Below are 21,471 nucleotides of genomic sequence, written 5' to 3' on the forward strand. Positions count from 1 at the left end.
TGAGTCGGCATGAGTGTTTTGCAGGTTGTAGTTGGATGCTATGAGGGGAAAATATATTTCCTTGATTATTTAAACGGAAGCATCTGCTGGAAGTTTCAAACTTCAGGCGAGGTTTAGCGATTTCCAAAGCTTCATTCCTTACCTTTATGCTTTAGTTAAGTAGTTACAATGGTTATTGTGATGCATAGTTTATTCAGAATTGTTGCATGTGCAACAAAGTAATTTAGATATCCTAAAGTTGATGAGAATGATCTAATGGTCTGTTATTCTAGTCCCTAGGAAAGAATTAAGTAAAGGACTGCTTACTTATTGTGCCACCCCACAACTCTAATAATCATTTTGCTGTCAAATATACAATTTCTTACTAGAAGGGGAACTGCATAACTAACTCTAACTGAACAATACAGAGGAGAAGGGAGGGTTTCATCCCAATAGGATTTGGAGAAACATTGGTAAAAATATGAAGACCTCACCTGTTCATTGAGCAAAGAATGAAGAGGACAATAAGCGTACCTCATGTGAGCTGGACTTTCTTCTTTGTGCGATATTTTTTTCATTTGACCTTACATACAGTGGATTTCCTTGAAATGAATCTGACAACATACTATTCATGTATATTTCATTGTTATTTTAATTTCTTGAATTATTCACAAACATCGTGTCATGCTATTCTTAAACATCATATAATGCAATGTTTATTCTTCGTCTTTTACAACCTTCGAGAATGTGCTATTATGTTCTTAAGTGTTGTCGCAGGGAAGCCAAAGAAACTTGTGTGATTGATCAAACAGTCATTATGGATTTAAGTCTTGGGTTTTTGTCTTTTTAATATTCTTTTTTCCTCCTTTTTGGTGCGGGGAGTACTTATCACTTCACTAATTTAGCTCCTATAGATGGTTACCACAAACATACCTTGTGATGGTAGTCCTCTTCAACTACATAGCCTAATGTGACTAGAAATTTTTTGGATTTGATATCCTCTCATTGTTCAGGTAATAACAAGGTGATGGTAAGTTGTGGAAATAAATATATAGCTGCTGGAAAAATAATCATGGTTCTTCACACATTATCCATTGCTTGCAAGATGCTAGGATTAACCACTGATGACATTCTTATTTTTTTTGGTGCAATTGTCCTGACCTTGACCATTGAAATATCTTACACTTGCAGCACATCGTTTGTTGAGTAGCTGCATTATGCCCCATTGATAATATTAAATGGTTTCAAGTGTTTTTGGTCAACTTATGTTCTTGTTCTCATTGACCAAATTTCTTTAATTCCTCTTAACGGTTTTTTTTATGCTTATTTTTCTCTCCTTTTTGTAGGTCAAATCTCAACCATTGGTTGATAAATGCAGCCATCTGGTCTGGTAATATTTTACCCTAATTTTTGTTAATTAAATTTCTTTTTGCACCAATCAGAAAGTGTTTTTTTAATGCGAGGCATGCTGTTTCATGCATATGCATATTCCTTGTGCTTCAATTTCCGTGTTGATTTAGCACTGCAAGCCTAACTTCATATATCGTGATGTGTAACTTTCCATCTCCTGGAGCCCGTATCGAGGACTATTGATGTAACCATCCGTTTATTAAAGCACATATGAGGAGTCTTGGCCCATAATATTATTGTTTTCACAGGTCATTAAACCCAAAATAATGAATGTCTTTTTTAATTTAATGCTGGTAGTTTGATTTCCTTTTATGTTTGAGAGCTTTTCCTAATATTTTGTTCATTTTTCATCATGCAATTTGCTTCCCATTATGCTTGAGACATTTTTATATTATTTTGTTCATAGTTAATTCATGTGCTGTCGTCTGATAATGTCTTTTCAGCTTCAGAAATCTTCTAATTTCTTAAGTATATGAGAAAACTGTATCGCAAGGTGATAATTTTCCAGGTATCAGAAACCATTAGAAGTCTTTTTGCTGTTTTCCAATAGCAATTAATTTGTCTAGTATGCATGTAAAAATTCAGTGAGCTTATAATTTCACCACGTACCAGTGGAAATTAATTTGATAATGTTTTCATTAGGGCGATGAACTCGGACATTCGCCTGTCCTGCATTTTTGGAGATTTATTGGGAATAGAAACTGTAGTTGAGCATTTGGGCACCATATTTTGTAGTATCTGAACTCTTTTGTCTTCATGTGGTTATCAAATTTCTACAGGTGTGGATCCTATGATCATAATCTCTATGCACTCGATTACAAAAGTTATCAATGTATTTACAAATTTCAATGTGGTGGCAGTATATTTGGTTCCCCTGCTATTGATGAGGTAGGTTGTATAATTCTTATGTGGTGTTCCTCATGTATTCCAACAAGTTCTGAGTAGTCCATGCATGCATAGTTGTTGACGGTGCTAAAGGCGCTTGCCGAGGCACTCCCGTTCCTTTTTCGGAGCATGTGCCTTGAGTCATGTTGACCATGTCTCAAAGCTCCTAGTGCTGTGTATGCTAAAGATGTGAATTCAAGATAATTTGCATGTGTTTATAGGATACCAGATAGAAAGTCTGCCTCAACTCGATGAGTTGAGCTTTGCCAGGTGCCACTCTGATGCTTTGAGTAACCGCATATATTGCCGTCAATAACTATGTGTATTATATTTTCTAAATAAGAAAAGTATTGTCTATATTTCGTAGATGATTATTTCTTGTGTATCTGTATACCTACTTACTTATAAGCTGTCAACCCTTCTATTGGTTTTGCAGATGCAACGGAAACTTTTTGTGGCAGCAACCAGTGGCCATGTAACAGCATTGACTGTACAGGTTTTTGAAATCTAACTGTTGGCTTTTGATTTCTGATACTCGTGTTTTGTTTCCATAATCATCAAATTGAATGAGAAAAATACGTCGACCTTTAACTAAGTAGAGCATTGCTGTTGTACATGTTACATCGGGTTATGACGCTGATTAGGTTGCGTGGAAGTGATAGATATTGGTTTGGGCATAGAAAAGTGTTGGGTCTGGTTTGCTCTGTTGTATGTTATGCATTGGGTTATGATACCGATGAGGTTATATGTGTAAGTGAAGCATTATAAAAAATTTAAATCCGATCATTTTCTGTATAATTTGTTAATGCTTGCATAGATAGCAATTATATTATTATGTAACCTTTCAGACTTGGCATAGATAACTTTGTCTATTTAGCAGAAGAATTCGCCTTTTGGATTTTGGCTTTAGTTTATAGTTTTAATATATTCTATTATGCTACTGATGTGCCAAATTTCTATGTTGTATTACCTTCAACAAAACCCCTATCATTTAAAACTCTACAAGGACTAGTTGTACTTTATCTTTCCTTTTCTTTTCTTTGAAATTTAATCTCTTTTCTTACAAGTGAGCTGTTTGTTTTACAGGCTCTTCCGTTTAAGAAGCTATGGAAACAAGATTTGGGAGCACCTATTTTTGGTTCTCTTTCGATAATTTCTTCTAATGGAAATGGTCAGCTGCATTTCATTTAAATTATATATTTGCATTGATTAATCTATTTTTTTTTTTTATAGGAAACATAATTTTATTAATTAATAATGATTTAAAAGTTTACAACTATTAGAACAGAAATGCAGTGGACTGGAAGTTCACTGTCAACCTACAAACAAAACAAAAAAGCTTGAGAGTCTCAAAGATACACATAATCCCATTGTCTTAACAAATCAAAAACCGAAACGTTGTCGAAGTCTTTGTGGTTTCCAATCCACAAGGCCACATTAACTTTGATCTTCTCCCAGCAAATCTCAACATTTGACTCTGTTCCTTCAAAGATTCTCTTGTTTCTTTCCAACCAAATTGTCCAGCATAGGCAATGGACCACGACTTTCCAGAAAATTCTTCCTTTAGTCCCTGTTGATTGGGCCAAATCCATGCCGAATAGCTCTTTTGTTGATTTCGGTGTCACCCAAGTCAACCTCAATTCTTGCAAAGCCCTACTCCACAGAGAGATTGCGAAAGAGCAGTGAATCAACATATGTTCCTGAGTCTCGGTTTCCTGTCTGCATAGAACACACATATTTGGAGACAGAGCAATTCCAGGGAACCTTTTTTGAATTGTCTCCGAGCTTGGCAGCTTACCCAAAGAGGCTGACCAAGAGAAGAATCGAATCTTGGTCGGCACAGGAATTTTCCAAATGTTGTCAAAAAGGTGGAATTTTGGGTGAAGATTATGACAGAAAAAAGAATCGTAAAATGAACTTACCGAAAAAATGCCCGAAGAATCCCCGCCCCACTGGACAAAGTCTCGCACCCCCCGGACTAATCTAACCGATTCTAAGACCTCTAATAAACCTGTCAACTCATCTAGCTCTCCCTCTCTAATCTCTCGTCTGAAGTGAAAATCCCAAGAAGAGTTCAAGTTGGACTCATCAAGTGATGCGAAGTTCGAAATGGGCAGATTGTGAACATTTGACAGCTGATGTAAAGCTGGGAAAACTACTTTGAAGGAACCATCACCCACCCAATGATCTTCCCAAAATCTCACTTTATTCCCTCCTCTCACCTTAACTAAAACACAACGTTTGAAAGTTGGGTAAATCCGGGAGATAAACTTCCAAGGGCATCTGAATGTTACACCACTCGCCAATCCCGCATCCCATCCATTTTCTTGAAATCCATATTTGCTAATTATGATCTTTTTCCATAAAGTCCCCTCTTCCTTTAAGAATCTCCACCACCACTTCCCTAACAAGGCTTCATTTTTGAATCTTAGTTTAACTATGCCTAGTCCACCTCTTTCCTTTGGTTTACAAACTTGATCCCATGAGGCCAAATGTATATGTGCATCTCCATCCGCTCCATCCCAAAGAAAATTCCTTGAAATTTTGTCCATGACTTCCTCAACATTTCTCGGCAGCCTAAATAATGACATGTAATATATCGGTATGGAATTCAAGACCGATAGTATCAAAGTCAATCTGGCACCTTTCGACAGAAAACCTTTCTTCCATGCAACAAGTTTTTTGGACAGTTTATTAACTACCGGTTGCCAAAATGATGCTTTCAATGGGTTCCCTCCCAAAGGAACCCCCAAATAAGTGATAGGCCAATTCGCTTTGCCACAACCCAACTGTAATGCCAACCTTTCCACTTCATCATCTTCACGATTAATCCCCAACAACGCACTTTTATCCCAATTTATTTTCAGGCCCGACATTTGGCAGAAGGAGCTCACCACTTTGACCATGAATCTTATGTGCTCGTCTTTTTGTGCGAAAAAAAGTGTGTCATCCGCGAACTGTATGTGAGTTATCTCGATCAAATCTTTTCCAACCGTAATACCTTTTATTAAATTCGATGATTTAGCTTTGTCTATCAATCTTCCCAAAACGTCAACGACCAAGTTGAATAGGAAAGGAGATAAAGGATCTCCTTGACGAAGTCCTTTGAAAGCATTAAATTTTCCTCTCGGCCTTCCGTTGATCATAACCGAAAAAGAAACATTCGATACACATCCCCGCATCCACGATCTCCATTTTTTCCCAAACCCCTTCCTTGCTAAGACGTAGTCCAGAAAATCCCAATTAACATTGTCGTAAGCTTTCTCAAAATCCACTTTCAGCACCCATCCTTCCTTCCTCCTCACCCTAGCCTCCTCAAGCAACTCATTTGCTATTAGTCCACAATCTAGGATATTTCTCCCTTCAACGAAAGCATTCTGTGATTCCGAGATTGTCACCCCCATAACACGTTTCAGTCTCAATGTCAGGACTTTCGATATTATCTTGTATAAACTTGTTATTAAACTGATAGGTCGGAAATCCTTAACTTTGAAAGAGTCGCCTTTCTTTCGAATCAAGCATATGTAAGTCTCGTTTGTGATTCCATTAATGATGCCACTGCGGAAAAACTCTTGGAACACCAACAAAATATCCTTTTTGACAATTTCCCAGCAATCTTGGAAGAAACTCAAAGTGAATCCATCAGGGCCCGGACTCTTGTCACCATCACAAGTAAAGACTGCTTCCTTTACTTCCTCGATTGTGAATTCTATTTCTAGTTGCCTATTCATTTCCACTTCAATTGGACACCATTCTAAGCCTTCAACCCCCCAAACTTCTTCCTCGTGCTTACTGTATAGTGCCTTGTAGAATTCGGAAATAATTGAAACAATCTCATCCTCGCTTGTTGTTATTGATCCATCATTTCTTTCGATTCTGTCAATTGTAGCCTTACTCTTACGCTGATTTAGAATTGAATGAAAGAATTTTGAATTTTGGTCCCCATCTTTGATCCATTTCACCCTGCATTTTTGGTTGCTAATCTGATTCCTTCGTTTTAGATTTTCTTCGTACTTTAATTTTGCTTCTTTTCTCTCAGAAATTAAGCCTTCCGTGACCTTCCCCTCACCCTCTATTTTGTCAATTCTTTCAATCTTGTTTGATAACTCTGCTGCTTGCATTTCCAACGACCCATAAACTTCCTTATTCCATTTTTTGATGTCACCCTTAACCGATCTTAGTCTCATCATGAATTGATAACCCGCCCATCCATCGAAACCCAATTTATTCCACCACTGTTCCGCATTTTTTTTGAAATTCTTATCCTTCAACCACACGTTCTCGAATCTGAAAGGTGATGGCCCCCACCTGCTTTTTGTCAAGTCGAGAACCAAAGGGAAATGGTCCGACGTGATTCTCGGTAAGATAGACTGTCTATAGAAAGGGAATAGTTCAGTCCAACCCATAGTAAACAAGAATCTATCCAAACGGCAACAAATTGGTGAAGCCCTCATATTCGACCAAGTGAAATGTCCGTTCAAAAGAGGTGGATCACAAAGCTGTAAATCTTGAATCAAAGTGTCAAAGCACTGCATACTCGAAGTCGTAGAGCCGCTGTTTAATTTCTCACTAGTGGATCTCACAACGTTGAAATCTCCCCCCAAACACCATCTATCACCACAAATGACCCTCAAACCCGCAAGTTCATCCCAAAAATTACTCCTTAAACTCGGTTGACATGGCCCATAAACGGCTGAAAACCACCAGTCGATTTGTGTATTGTATTGTATCTGAATTGAGACTGAAAATTCCCCTATCAGATTATCCTTGACCGTTATTACCCTTGGATCCCACATGATGATTATCCCCCCTGATCTACCAAGCGAAGGTAAGGATACCCATTCCACAAATCTAGACTTCCACAGAGTTGATATTAGTTTTCTGTCCACCACCACCCTTTTTGTCTCCTGCAGAATAATTATGTCTGGTTTTTCTTTGGCTAGTATGGCTCGAATCACTCCCCTTCTATTGGCTGAACCACTCCCCCTTATATTCCAAGAAAGAATTTTCATTGATTAACTTCTGCGGCCCTCTCTATCTTATGACTACTAAGTCCTTCATTCAGCTTCGTCATTCCACAGACAGTTTCAGCATTGAAATCACTAAGTTCCACCCTCTGTAAACCCATCAATGTTAAGCACTCGTTCGGGTCAGCATACTTAGATTCCCGTTTGTCCATAGACAGAATATCCACACCTTCCTCCAGTCCGTCAATATGCCCTGAGAAGTTATTACCGGATAAACCCAACTTTCTACCCGCTGCAAAAAGCCCCCCCTCACCCAGCAATACTTCCTTTCCCCCCGACCCGATGAAGGAAGCTGAAATTGGAATAGAAAGGGAAGGAGAATGAATCGAAGTAGAGTTGTTGGGTAAATTGCGTACCTTACTCGGAGATTCCTCAAAAAATTCTCCCAAATCATTAAATTCCAGTGACTTTCTTGTTGAGAAGTCCGACTGATCGGAGATATGACTGTCTGCATCACTGAATTCTCTTCCGTCATCTGAATTGTCCTCGAACTGTCCGTGATCTGTTTTGTTATCCCAGAAGCTTTCCTCCCCGAGACATGTATCTTTGTCGATGTCAAGGATTGGAATCGTTTGACTGTCTATTTTACGCTTAGAATATTTGTCTAGAAGCTGCTGAACCTGTTTCCTTCGATAAACCTGGTCAAACATCCTTCCCGCTTTTCTAGTCTTCCCTTCGAAAGTTTGTTGAACATTGTTTTGTGAGACTGTAGCTTTTGTAGTGTCAATCTTTCCTTTGTGAAACTCCTTCTGATCCTTCGGTTTTAACTTTTTGAGAATCTTGATATGTTTCCCACGATGCCATGGGTCTGAAGCACAATTTCTTTCTCCTGAATTCTCGCCTGTCTCGCCTTTCTTGAACTCAATTTTTTCTTTACCTTTGTTCGTAATCGGCAGCTCGCAGGACTGAGTAATCGAGGCTGTTGCTTTATGGGCTGCATCAGGTTTGAAAGATGAAACGGCCTCCTGCCTTGATGGTAGTTCGTGCATATTATCAGCAATTATGACCCTGTCTTTGAAAGCCTTCTTAAATCCCCAGCCTGTGTCGTTTCTACCTCCATCAATCACCACTTGTGCGTATGATCTTCTTTCAATCGAATCATAATCCTTTATGCTCACTGAATCTACGGCAACGCGTATGTTTAGAGGTCCTCTTTCAGTCGTGATATGAAGATTGCTATTGATAAACCCTCCTTCGAGACCCTGCACCTTGATTTTTGCAGCTGAGAGATCTCTTAATAACATCGTATCTTGGCTAATGCAAAGTAATCCTCCGCATTGATCACCAATACGCTTGAGAAGTTCTTTGGACCACAGATTCCAAGGGATCCCTAGTAATCGAATCCAACTGTTACAGCACTCGAAAGTTTCCTCTTCACGGTTAATATTTTCGTTCCATTTCTGAAATGATAATGTGACTTTACTTTCCAGAAAACATTTCTTCAATCTTAAATAGAATAGAGCCTCGTCTTCGTTGTGAGGCCACCAAGCAGCCTTGTTGGCCTGGAAAGGAAAGACTTCGATTTTTCTCTGGACCGCCTTACCAAGTGTTCTAGTCACCAAATCCCATGATGTGTTGACACAATCCCTAGTAATGATAAGAGCCTTACTCCAATCCTTTGCTACTAAATCCTGAGGTTGATCTGATTCTTCTGATGTCGAGAAAACCTTGTCGCAAACAATCTGCCCAATATTTTGTTTCTTAAGTGGTGTTGCCAAATGCTTAAAAGGGTCTCTGAAATTCATAACGTTGTCCTTTGTAGTCATCCTGAATCTGTTCAAATAGTTAGCCATCCATTTCCATCCCCCGTTGAAGCGGCCACTAGGTATGATGATACGTTGAGTCTTGCCCCTCCAAACTAGCTTAGATATTTCTAGATATCTTCCTCGGCCGTTAGCAATTTTCTGCATAGAGACCACTGCTTCACTACCTCTAAATCTGTTGAAAGTAGGGGTCGATTGAGGTTTAATGATATGATCCCATAGTTTTGAAATAATCCACTCCAAGCTTTCCAGATTAATTTCCAGAACATAACTAGCGTTTCTAGTCCTTTCTATGACCTTGACTGAGTTAACCCTCAAATCCCTACCGATTAGAAATAGTTTCTGTTCAACTTTGAACTCGCAACTTGATTTGAAATCGAACCTAAAATCCCGCTGGTTCATCTCAGCTGAAATGTAAACAGGGAACACGAAGGCGGGAGACGCTCGGCGGAGAAAGTTGATGGAAAAGACAAAGTATCGAAGCGAAACAAAGGAGGAAATTGGAGAAAGGGAGGCAACTGCCGAAAAGATTAGAACAAAGCACGAAAAAGCGTTTTTTAATTTTTTTTATTATTTTTTTTTATCTATGACGCCGCCGGAGACCGGCGCCGGAGACGGAAAGTGAGATCGAAAATAGCAGCTTAGCGAAGGAGGAGGATAGGGAAGGATCGGAGAAGAAATCCAGCCGAGCGGAGGTTAGGGGGAGGATAGGGCATTTCAAAAAATTCTCTCACTTCGGATGTTACAATATATAACTGAAGTAAAATTGCATTGATTAATCTATTCAACCACTCCTGCCTTGCATACTGTGCATGAATGTATTTATTTATTTTGAGGAAAGCTTATGCTCATTGAATATCATCTACACATCCACATGCTTGTAATTGCTTGCATTTAGTTCCTTCTCTTCTTCATATCTAGTGGCTTAATATTCTACTACTTGATAAAACCCGGAAGGGCGGTATATTTATCGTACAACTTGGATCTTATCCCCAATGCTAACTATTTGTTAATGCACAATTGTCATTGAGCTAGTCGAAATGTTGTCCATCAGTGAGGTTACGTAAGCTGTTTGTAAGAGAGAGAAAAATTTGAATATGCTCCCTTCCTTTCCCATCGTCCAAACAACCGGTATCTTCTTCCACCCAACCAAAATTCCAACCACTGATTTTTGTCGGTCTGGATCTTCTCCAGTCACCGGCGACGGCCGTTGGCCGTCGGCAACATTTTTTTAAAAAAAAATTCTTAGACCCTACTACTATAACGCAAACCTTCCTTCAACATGCTAATACGGTGACCTTCCCCGTTTTCCTCCGGCCTTCTTTGACCATTTCCGTCCAGTTTTACCGGCGATCTGTTTCTGTTTTATTTTCCTACTGCCTTTTTGTTCCTCACTGATATTTTCCTCTTTCAACATCTACTATCCACAGCATCGTCGTTTACCCAACCAAATTTTCAACCAAACATTATCTTTCCAACTTTCATCTTCATCAGATATGTCAACAAGGGAGTTTAGTAAGTTTCAGAATGTTTCGGCAGTCGAGGAGGTTAGGATCGAGCAAAAACTATTTCTGATCTCAGTGGGCCAAAGGGGTGATTCCATTTGTGTAACAGAAAGAACTCGGAACGCAAGTTATAGATTGGAAGTGGATCGTCAAACCGCATACTGGCTGAGGAAGATTATGTGGGGCTACATCACCAATCCCAAATCTTATACAAATTTTAACAGATTGCGAACTGGGGAAGCGGTTGTTTCAGTGCAAAAGTTTGTCAATCGTCGAGGAAGCTACATTGAAGTGTCGAAACTTACGAGACCCAATAGGAGGCAGCGCATTATAATCCCAGGTGGAAGATATGAAGAAGGCTGGAAATGCTTGGTACATTTTGTAGACAAGATTCTGCATAGAGGAATATTAAAAAGGGATTTTTCTTTGGAAAGGAAACAACGTCATAACCAATCAGTGTTTAATGGTAAGGTTGTCACAAAAGCCACAAGGAACGGGGACATTGATGCCCATCCAGTTTTCCGACAATGTCTGAGCAAAGAGTGGAATAATGCATTGATTGTCACGAAGGAATGTGTTAACATTTCGTGGGAAATGGTTAAAATAGCCCTTGGTAAAGCGGTCAAGAAGAAGATTGAACTTTTCCCGTTCAAGGCAAATATAGCAATGTGGTGGCCACATACTGAAGAGGAGTACGATTACTATCTGAAAATTAATCGATGCTTTTTTGAAAAGAGGATTAGTTTAATCTTTGAGCGTTGGACAAGGGACATCAATATGGGAGAGGAAGTTTTTGAATGCTGCAACAGCTGGATCCGAATTGTGGGATTACCATGGGATTTGTGGACAACAGATATGCTTCAAAAAGTAGGGGATAAATGTGGAGGGTTGGTGGATATCAGCCAAGACACAATTTTTCTCAAGGATTTGTCAGCTGCTAAAATTAAAGTTGGGGGTTTAGAAGGGGGATTCATTAACAGTTCATTGCAAATACAGACACCAAGTGGTCCTATGAGTGTTCGCATTTATGTAGACTCGGTTAATAGATCAGCATATCAAGTCTACGAAAAAAGATCCTATGCACAGGTAGTTGTTGATGGTGCTAGAACGATGGCAGGTTGGGGTAGGGTGAAAAGACCAATTGACGAACAAACTGGAATTTCTACAACAGCAGATAAAGCGAAGGAGTCAGTGACTACAACACCACAACAACAGAACAAAATTGTGGGGGAAGGAGCTAAACAAATAACCGCCGACAAAGAGTTAGTAGGGGGGGAACAAGTACCTCAACAAATCAAGGACTGGAAGTACAGCAAAACTCGGATTATTCAGGGGATGGAAGTGTTCGTCGGGAATCAGCATCTACTTTCGTGCAACATAATTAGGAAAGGGAACAAGGATTCTAAAGTGCAGGGGTCAAATCAGTTGCAAAGGGGCAAACAGATTCGGATTCTCCAGAGGGTCAGCCCGAAAGGTGTCGAGGATTTCAACAAGGGGAAAGTACAATCGATGAACAAACCGGAGTTCATTCATCCACAAAGCAAAGTTTCTACCGAGGAAATAAGCGCACAACAACAGAAATTTGAGGTTGTTTATTCAAGGAGAAGATCGAGGACAAATGATGAATGGTCAAATATCCAAGACAAGGATGTGACAAAGATTACTTCACAATGGCTGGACGGAAGATCAGTTGATAGAGAACAGGATGATACAGGGGATGACAGGGAACTTAACGAGAACAATGCTATTGAGTCTCATGAAGATAGTGATTACAGCGATGTGGATACTCATATTTCTGCAAGCTCGGAAGAGACGACACACACAAGCTTGGGATTGGAGGACTTAGGCATTCTCTTTGCCTCACCTTCGGATAAGGTACTCAGGAAAAATCTCCTTATACATAATCACTATCCCATTCCTTCTTTATCTATTCCTTCTTTTTTCGATCACCAAAAGTCTAGGGAGGGAAGGGTTTGTCATAGTGAGGGTGATACAGTGTTTGGTGATAAGCTGGGCAATTCTGGGATCAAAATTCACGAACAAAAGTTGGATTGTGAAGGGAAGAGGATATCATCTGCTTATGATAGTGGTAACGGATGTATACAGATGCTGGGAGTACATAGGGTAGAATTGGGAGAGGTTTTGGAAAAGAAACAACACGGTGTAAGGGTAGACAAGGTGTTCTTATGAAGATCATTTCTTGGAATATAAGAGGTGGAGGAACATCATCGAGGAGGTGTTTCATTCATGAAATGCTAAGGAAGGAGAAACCAGATTTAGTACTGCTACAAGAAACAAAAAAAGAAGTGGTCGACAGAAGATTTATAGCTTCCGTGTGGAAATCAAGGTTCGTTGAATGGGTTTTCTTACCATCTTTGGGTAGGTTCACTTCCCTTGTAGGTCTCTTAGAGTCAGCTTCTTTGAGTGTGGGTTCTGTCGATGTCAGGGTTTGGTTAGGGGATTCATCGGGCGTCTTTTCTGTCAGTTCTCTGTACTATTCTTTCTTTAACAGTCCTAATACTTTGTCATTCCCTTATTTCACTAACATATGGAAAGTACCGATCCCACAAAAGGTAAAGGTTTTCTCTTGGATAGTGGCCCTCGGCAGATTGCAAACTTGTGACAGGATACAGAAGACACAACCAAGTAATTCTATAAGTCCACAATGGTGCTGCTTATGCAAGCAAAGTGAGGAGGATCAAGAACATCTGCTGCTACACTGTTCTTTCACGAGGGGAATCTGGAGTAAGGTTATGCAGCACCTGGGATTCGAGTGGGTTTTCCCGGCACTTTCTAGAGATTTGTTCGTAATGGAAAACGGTTTACTCAACGGAAGGGGAAAAAGGACTTTCTGGTACATCATCGTACATTGCACATTTTGGACAACATGGATATAGCGCAATAACAGAATTTTCAACGACAAAGGAGACTCGATCGACGAACTATGGGAGAAATTAAGATTCAGGGTTGCCAAATGGACAACTACGGTGTCGGTGTTTCGACATTTATTGTTATCTGATTTAGTTAGGGATTGGTGTTTTATGTACGTATGAGTTTGTTATAGTTAGTCAATCGGTGGTTGGACTGTGGATTGCTCATCCACGGGAATTTTAATCTCAACTACTATTAATCTAATAAATTCATAGTTTCCTATCAAAAAAAAAAAAAAAAAAGAATTTTATGAAGGGGGAGTCATCAATGGATTGACTAATGAGTCGTATATTTGTTTGATTCCAAAGAAAAACGACTCATTAAAGGTAAAAGATTTTGGACCCATTAGTCTAATAACGAGTTTATATAAAATCATTGCAAAAGTGTTGGCTACAAGAATGAAAAAGATTTTGTCTCATACACTATCGGAATCTCAAAATGCTTTTATTGAGGGGAGACAAATTTTGGATTGTTGTTTGATTGCGAATGAGTTGGTGGAGGAAAGACATAAATCGAAGAAAAAAGGTTGGGTATTGAAAATTGATTTTGAGAAAGCATATGACAATGTTGAGTGGGATTTTTTGGATTTTGTATTACGAAAGAAAGGGTTTGGGGATAGGTGGAGAGGTTGGATGAGAGGTTGTGTATCTAATGTATCGTTTTCAATCATGATCAATGGGAGACCAAGGGGGAAATTTAAGGGACATAAGGGGATTAGACAGGGAGATCCTTTATCCCTTTTTCTTTTCAATTAGTAGTGGATGTGTTGGGAGGTTTGATCGATAAAGCAAAAGAGGCTAGTTTAATCAGTGGTCTTGAGGTGGGACGAGAAAAGGTGGAAGTCTCACATATACAGTTTGCGGATGATACCTTATTTTTTGTCAAAACTGAGGAACACATTCATTTTCTGGTGCAAGTGGTCAAACTATTTTGTGATATGTCAGGTTTAAGGATTAATTGGGATAAGAGTGCTTTAGTGGGTTTAAATCAAGATGAGGCACTTGAGGTCGACATAGCACATAAGATCGGTTGTACAAGGGAACAATGGCCGATAAAATACTTGGGCGTTCCTCTGGGGGGCAATCCACTTAAATCATCTTTTTGGGAACCTAGTACAGTTAAAATAAAGAGGAAGTTGGCAACTTGGAAAAAGGCTTTCTTGTCCAAGGGAGGGAGACTAACATTGATCGCTGCAGTTCTAACTGCTTTGCCAATATATTTCCTGTCTCTTTTCAAAGTGCCGAAAGGAGTGGCGGCGGGGTGGGAAAAAACAATGCGGGATTTTTTCTGGGATGGCAATGAAGGCGAAAGACACTGTCATATGGTTGGATGGAAAAAGGTTTGTAGACCAAAAGAGCGAGGTGGGCTAGGTGTAGGGAATATCTGCTTGAGAAACATAGCTTTAATGGGAAAATGGTGGTGGAGGTTTAGTGTAGAAAAGGACACGTTGTGGAGAAGAATAATTAGGAGTAAGTATGGATTGCAAGAAAACGGTTGGGATGCGGGGTTGGCGAAAAATGTCACGTTTAAAAGTCCGTGGAAATTCATCTCTAGAACTTACCCGGCTTATCACCAACAGTTGCGTTTAGAGGTTCGAGGTGGGAATAAAATCAGATTTTGGGAGGACATTTGGTGGGGGGAGTCATCTTTTCGGGACTTGTTTCCCTCATTATATTTCATTTCACAGCGTCGTAATTTGCCAATATCCTATTTTGTCTCTTTTCAAAATTCATCAGTTGCTCTATCATGGAATTTGCATTTCCGTAGATCACTTCGAGATGAAGAGATCAATCAATTGTCTGTGTTTCTAGGTATCTTAGAGAGGGTAAGAATGGCGGAAGGGGTTGATGATTTCCGGGTATGGGAGGGGGATCCGTCGGGGAAGTTTTCTGTCAAATCCATGTTCCATTCTTTCTTCGATATCAATAACTCTTCACTGAATTTCAGTTTCTTCCCTATTATTTGGAAGACACCTATCCCTACAAAAATCCAAATCTTCTCTTGGACAGCTACTCTTGGAAAACTACCAACATCCGAGGTGATTCAAAAAAGATGGCCTAACTGTGCTCTTTCTCCAAACTGGTGTGTGTTGTGTCGTAAGGACGCGGAAACCCAAGATCATTTGCTTGTTCACTGCAATTTCAGCAATGCTTTGTGGGTTAGGGCTGTGGAAGAATTGAGACTAGTTTGGGTTATCCCCAAACAACAAAGGATTTGTTCGCTACGGACTTTGGACAGTTTCTCGGCAAAAAAGGAAAGATATTCTGGCGAGTTGTGATACACGGAATATGTTGGGCTATATGGTTAGAGAGAAACAGAAGAATCTTTCAAGATATTCAAGGAACAAAAGAAGATTGTTGGGAAATTATCAAGATCAATATAGCAAACTGGATTCGATCAGACAAAGAGTTCCAGGGATTATCGATTTCTGATTTAATTAGAGATTGGTCTTACATTTACTACTAGAAGCTTTAGTTTTATTCCCTACAGTGGACTTCTAGTCCACTTCCTGTAATAGACTTTAACAAATATTATCAATAATAATTTGTTTCTTATCAAAAAAAAAAAATTGTCATTGAGCTAGGCAATGCATTAGTCATTGGGATCATGTGCTATGCAAGTGCATAGAACAATTTTTGAAGAATGACAAACTCTAGTAAATTGAGAGTTTGCTGGTGCAAAAAGACAAAAAACGCAAGATATTAAATCAGCAACAGTTTTACAAACGGCAAAAGATAAATTACATCATCCTGACTTGCATTTTCTCTTTTTTGAGATGTCTTGGTTAATGTCTTCTAGTGCTTATTGTTTTGCAGTCATTTGTTGCTTGGTGGATGGAACTGTTGTCGTCCTTGATACCAATGGATTCATCATTTGGAAGGTTTATCACTTCTGTGCTTATTGCTACCTGTAATTGTGTGATTGTCCAATAGTTTGTAATGTGATCTTAGTTCCTGTAATGCCTTCCCCCTCATTCTATCTTCAATCTTTCCTGCACGACTTTTATATTTCCCCTTGCTTCTGCAATAGGCAAGAACTGGTGGGCCAATTTTCGCTGGACCTTGCATATCCAAGGCATTACCTTCTCAGGTAAAATTCTATGACTGAAGCTCTTAAAAAGTTTTGGAATTTTTTTCTGAACATGAAACGGTCATATCATTAAGGTAAAAAATATGGGTACAAATACTTTGGGCATGCCTAGGAGATCTACAAGGGTGCTAAATCCTTGAAACAAACAATTAACCACTTGATATCTAACATAAACATATAATTCAAAACCTCATACAATATCTGTATTTTCCTAAATATGTCATCAACTCTCTGTTCCTCATTCTTAAATAGACAATGATTTCTTGCACTCCAAATGTGAAAATGACGGCTGCCATAGCCATGAACCACATCTTTGCCAAGAAAGAAGTCCCTCGGTAAATCCCTTTAGATGAGAACCCATGAGTTTATTCATTCCTAGCCATTTACGAAATTTGGTCCAAAGAGAATTCGAGAAGTGGCAATTGAAAAACAAATTATCAAAGCATTCATTAAAATTACTACAAAGAATACATTTTTTCTCATCCAAATACGGTTCTCTCTCTCTAGTCAGAAACTTTGATGTGCAAACAACCATACATAGAATTTGTGTTTAGGAATGAGGCAATTCTTCCACACCAATGCATCCAAGGCCAATGTTGTGGTCCTAGATTTGGATCATGTTATGATATTATCAATGTATTTTGGATAGTGTTTCGAGGCTCGTTTTGAGAGAACTTTAGATCTGGTGACACAATATTGTGAATAAATTTTCGCATTATGTTATTAATAAAATCACACTCTATTTATAATAGAGTACGATGATTGAAATAAAGAAAATCATATCTTCATTTAAATAAAATATCACTGTGACTATGGAATGATCCTATTTATTTTAAACTTAAATAAAGGATAAGATAACAACAAATCCTACAAAAGATCATAGCAGAATAGTCCTTTGGGGCTTGAACTTTCCATATTGGTGCAATGGAGGCTCGTGATATTACTCTCTCCTTGGAGATCATGGTTGTCCTCGACCATGTGAAAAGTGCAGGCAACCTCAGTCCACACAAGGAGGTACTTGTATTTCTCCACGAATGATTGTTGTTGTTGGGGTATTTCAAAGATTAGGCATAGGAGGCGTTGGTTCTTAAATTCCTCCCACCGTAACCATAGACGATCTTGTTCCAGCTTTAAAAAACCGAGTAGGACATTGCTCTCAACGTAAAAAGAAGCCAATCCACCCTTTTCTTTTTTCGGTGTTCATTGATGCCAAAGAATTGTTGGCATCGGTTTAGCCCTCCTAGTGGATCAGACATCCCTTTGTGCTTTGGAAAATCCCATTTCGAGTATTTGGGATTGGGAACACATTTGCTGCCATATGCTGATCCGCGGCCATGCAGCTCCCTGTTTTGCTGGTCATCCATACCTTTCGTGTAGCTGCCATCATCCTTGATTGCCTGTGCACTTGGTCTAACCGCAGCAATGGACAGTGACAATCTGCTGCCATCTGTGATTTCGCTGGCACACAGCTCCTTAGTACTTCTGCCCTTGTCCTTACCCCCTACTGCTTCAGTTCTGCTTGCAGAGATAATTAAGGATAATGCTTCTAGCTGGGCATGGAGTTCTTGCTACCGAAACTTGTTTGCAGCCCTATTTTCCTTGTACATCTGGATAAATGCTTCGAATTGTTGCTGCAAGGTGTGAAAATCCTCCATAAAAATTGGCTCTAATACCAATTTGTTATGATCCGGGTTTGGATCATGTTATGGGATAGATCAATTTATTTGGATAGGGTTTCGTGACTCGTTTTGAGAGAACCTCGTCATCTCTTAGTTTTAAAGGCTCGTTGAGAAGGAACCTTAGATCTTGTGGTATATTATTGTGAATAATTTCCTCATAATTTATTAATAGAATCAAAGTCTATTTATAATTGATAGTGATGATCCAAATAATTTAAATAAAAGATCACTTTAACTATGAACTCTAACTATGGATTGATCCTGTTTATTTAAAACTTAAATAAAGGATAAGATAACAACAAATACTACAAAAGATTATAGCGTAATAATCTTTTGGGGCTTAAACTTTCTATATTGGTGCAATTGAGGCTCATGACAACCAATTTTCATAACTTGGGGCAAAAATACTGTTCTTTCCATCGAACGAACCACTCAACATTGCTATAGAATCATCTGCCGAGCCATGAACCAGGATCTCATCACAGATCGAAAAGATCTTCTTAAGAAGACAAGAGTGATTCTCATGTATCCTTTGGTCTCATGTACCTTTCTCTCGAAGAAAAACTTGATTAATCTATTGATCCACAATTGATATTCCATAACTAGTCTGTTTATTGTAACTAGCAAGAAGCACGTGCTATGCACGTGAATATTAATTATTTAATAAAAATTAAAATTTGTTTTTAAAAAAAATTAATTTGAATCATTTTTTTATTTATATTGTGTTGGTAGAATAAGATTCACAAAACACGCTTTTTTTTAAACACATTTTTCTTATTTTTAGTTTAGTATAAATAGTTCATTTTCTTTCTTTGGATACAATTTTGGAAGCTCATTTCTCGCTGTAAGTCGAACAGTGAAATCTCTCCATTTTCTGAGAAAAGTTCTTATGAATCTTAACATATTGGTTTAGTCTTTTGTTATATTAGACGAATAAATTAATTAAAAACTTATATACATTACTTTCAAAATTGTTTTCTAAATTAAAATTTAAGCAATTGATTTTATGTTATATAATAAATTATAATGAGCATAATATATAGAACGAATTGAAATGAAAAACGTTGTTATTCTTTTTACACTTTTATAAGTATAATAGTGGAATATATATTCTTTTAATTTTTTAATGATTTTTTAAATTAAAAAATGTTTTTTCAATATTTTTTCTAAGAATTATATAGCAAGAAAATGTTATTTCTATAATGTATTTTTATTATCAAATATCCATTCAATTTTTATGTAACATTATTTTTAAAGTTTCTTATTTCGAAATTTTCTATTAAAAAATAAAAAAAAACACTATTATAATTTTCATGTATTTAATGATTGTGTAGAAAATTTTTCATGTAATTAATCTAACAACACACAATTTATGAGAGTAGTAAAAAATTTACAATGAAAACTTTGTTATTCTTTTTACACTTTTATAGTTTAATGATTTTTTAAATTAAAAAATTATTTTTTTAATATTTTTTCTAAGAATTATATAGCAAGAAAATGTTATTTCTATAATGTATTTTTATTATCAAATATCCATTCAATTTTTATGTAACATTATTTTTAAAGTTTCTTATGTCGAAATTTTCTATTAAAAAATAAAAAAAAACACTATTATGATCTTCATGTATTTAATGATTGTGTAGAAAATTTTTCATGTAATTAATCTAACAACACACAATTTATGAGAATAGTAAAAAATTTACAATGAAAACTTTGTTATTCTTTTTAGTCTTTTATAAGTATAATAATTAAATATATATTTTTTTAATATTTTTAATAAAAATATATATTTTTATTAAAAAAAGATATTCTTTTAATATTTTTTCGTAAGAATTATGTATGAAGAAAATATTATTTCTCTAATGTATTTATTATCGAATATATATTCAATTTTTATGTATTTCAAAATTTCTTATTTTACAATTTTCTATTAAAGATTTTTTAAATTGCAAAATTATGATAACTGATTTTAGAATTGAAACTAAGAAAAGATTTAGTCTGATTTTGGTTCTACTGTTTTGGAGAACCATAGTCAGCTTTAGCTTTAGACATTTAATGTCTAAATATTAATCAATCTTAGTAGATATTTTAAATATCACCAAATTTTTGTGTAATGAATTTATAAATTTGTTGTAAGTATAATCTTTTTTAAAAGTGCTACTAAAATCTTTACTTTTCTTACTATAGTCAAACTCTCCAAATTTTTTTCTAAGAGCTTCATATTTTATGAGATTATTAACATATTGACATTCATAATTATTGATATAAATCCTTCTAATAAATTTATTAAACTATTTACTTTCAATTCTTTGTTTAAAAATCCATAAAATATATTAGTATTAAACTTCACATTATCATATTATTTTATATTTATCATGTTATTCTACTATTGGACATATAGTTAATTTTTTTTATATATCTTCTTGTAATACTATAATTTATTTTATTATTTAATTAGAAATTGCACAAAAATATAATTACATAATGTCTAAATATGAATCAATCTTAGTAGATATTTTAAATATCACCAAATTTTTGTGTAATGAATTTATAAATTTGTTGTACGTATAATCTTTTTTAAAAGTGCTACTAAAATCTTTATTTTTCTTACTATAGTCAAACTCTCCAAATTTTTTTCTAAGAGCTTCATATTTTATGAGATTATTAACATATTGACATTCATAATTATTGATATAAATCCTTCTAATAAATTTATTAAACTATTTACTTTCAATTCTTTGTTTAAAAATCCATAAAATATATTAGTATTAAACTTCACATTATCATATTATTTTATATTTATCATGTTATTCTACTATTGGACATATAGTTAAATTTTTTTATATATCTTCTTGTAATATTATAATTTATTTTATTATTTAATTAGAAATTGCACAAAAATATAATTACAAAATTATAATAAAATCATTAAAAAATTTATAGAGAAAATTAAAAGAATAAAACATTTAAATGTAGTATAAAGATCAATTATTTGATAAATTTAATATAGGAGTTACATTTTATTATTGAAATGTTATAAATTACTACAATCAATGTATGTGCTAATGACAATTTATTAGCATTTGTTACAATTTTACACATATATCCTTATATGATTTTTTGAATTTATATTAATAAAGAAGACATTTGTGTCTTTTCACAATTAGAAAACAAATGAGTGATCCATACTTTTATAGGTATA

The 21,471-nt window shown here is 36.5% G+C and overlaps 1 protein-coding gene across 3 annotated transcripts in view; it reads left to right on the forward strand.

The window, feature by feature from the left end:
• The window catches only part of LOC140823369 (putative acyl-activating enzyme 19), a 42,498-nt gene that overhangs the window by 18,868 nt on the left and 2,159 nt on the right, over positions 1-21,471 (forward strand). For all 3 annotated transcript variants that reach the window (XM_073184671.1, XM_073184670.1, XM_073184672.1), the window contains exons 8-14: positions 25-111; positions 1,326-1,369; positions 2,169-2,277; positions 2,711-2,770; positions 3,361-3,445; positions 16,317-16,381; positions 16,531-16,590. In XM_073184671.1, coding sequence (XP_073040772.1) covers positions 25-111; positions 1,326-1,369; positions 2,169-2,277; positions 2,711-2,770; positions 3,361-3,445; positions 16,317-16,381; positions 16,531-16,590 — 510 coding nt within the window. The remainder of the gene's footprint in view (positions 1-24; positions 112-1,325; positions 1,370-2,168; positions 2,278-2,710; positions 2,771-3,360; positions 3,446-16,316; positions 16,382-16,530; positions 16,591-21,471) is intronic.

Source organism: Primulina eburnea, chromosome 2 (genome assembly GCF_022965805.1).
Source record: "Primulina eburnea isolate SZY01 chromosome 2, ASM2296580v1, whole genome shotgun sequence".
In the NCBI taxonomy this organism is placed as follows: Eukaryota; Viridiplantae; Streptophyta; class Magnoliopsida; order Lamiales; family Gesneriaceae; genus Primulina; species Primulina eburnea.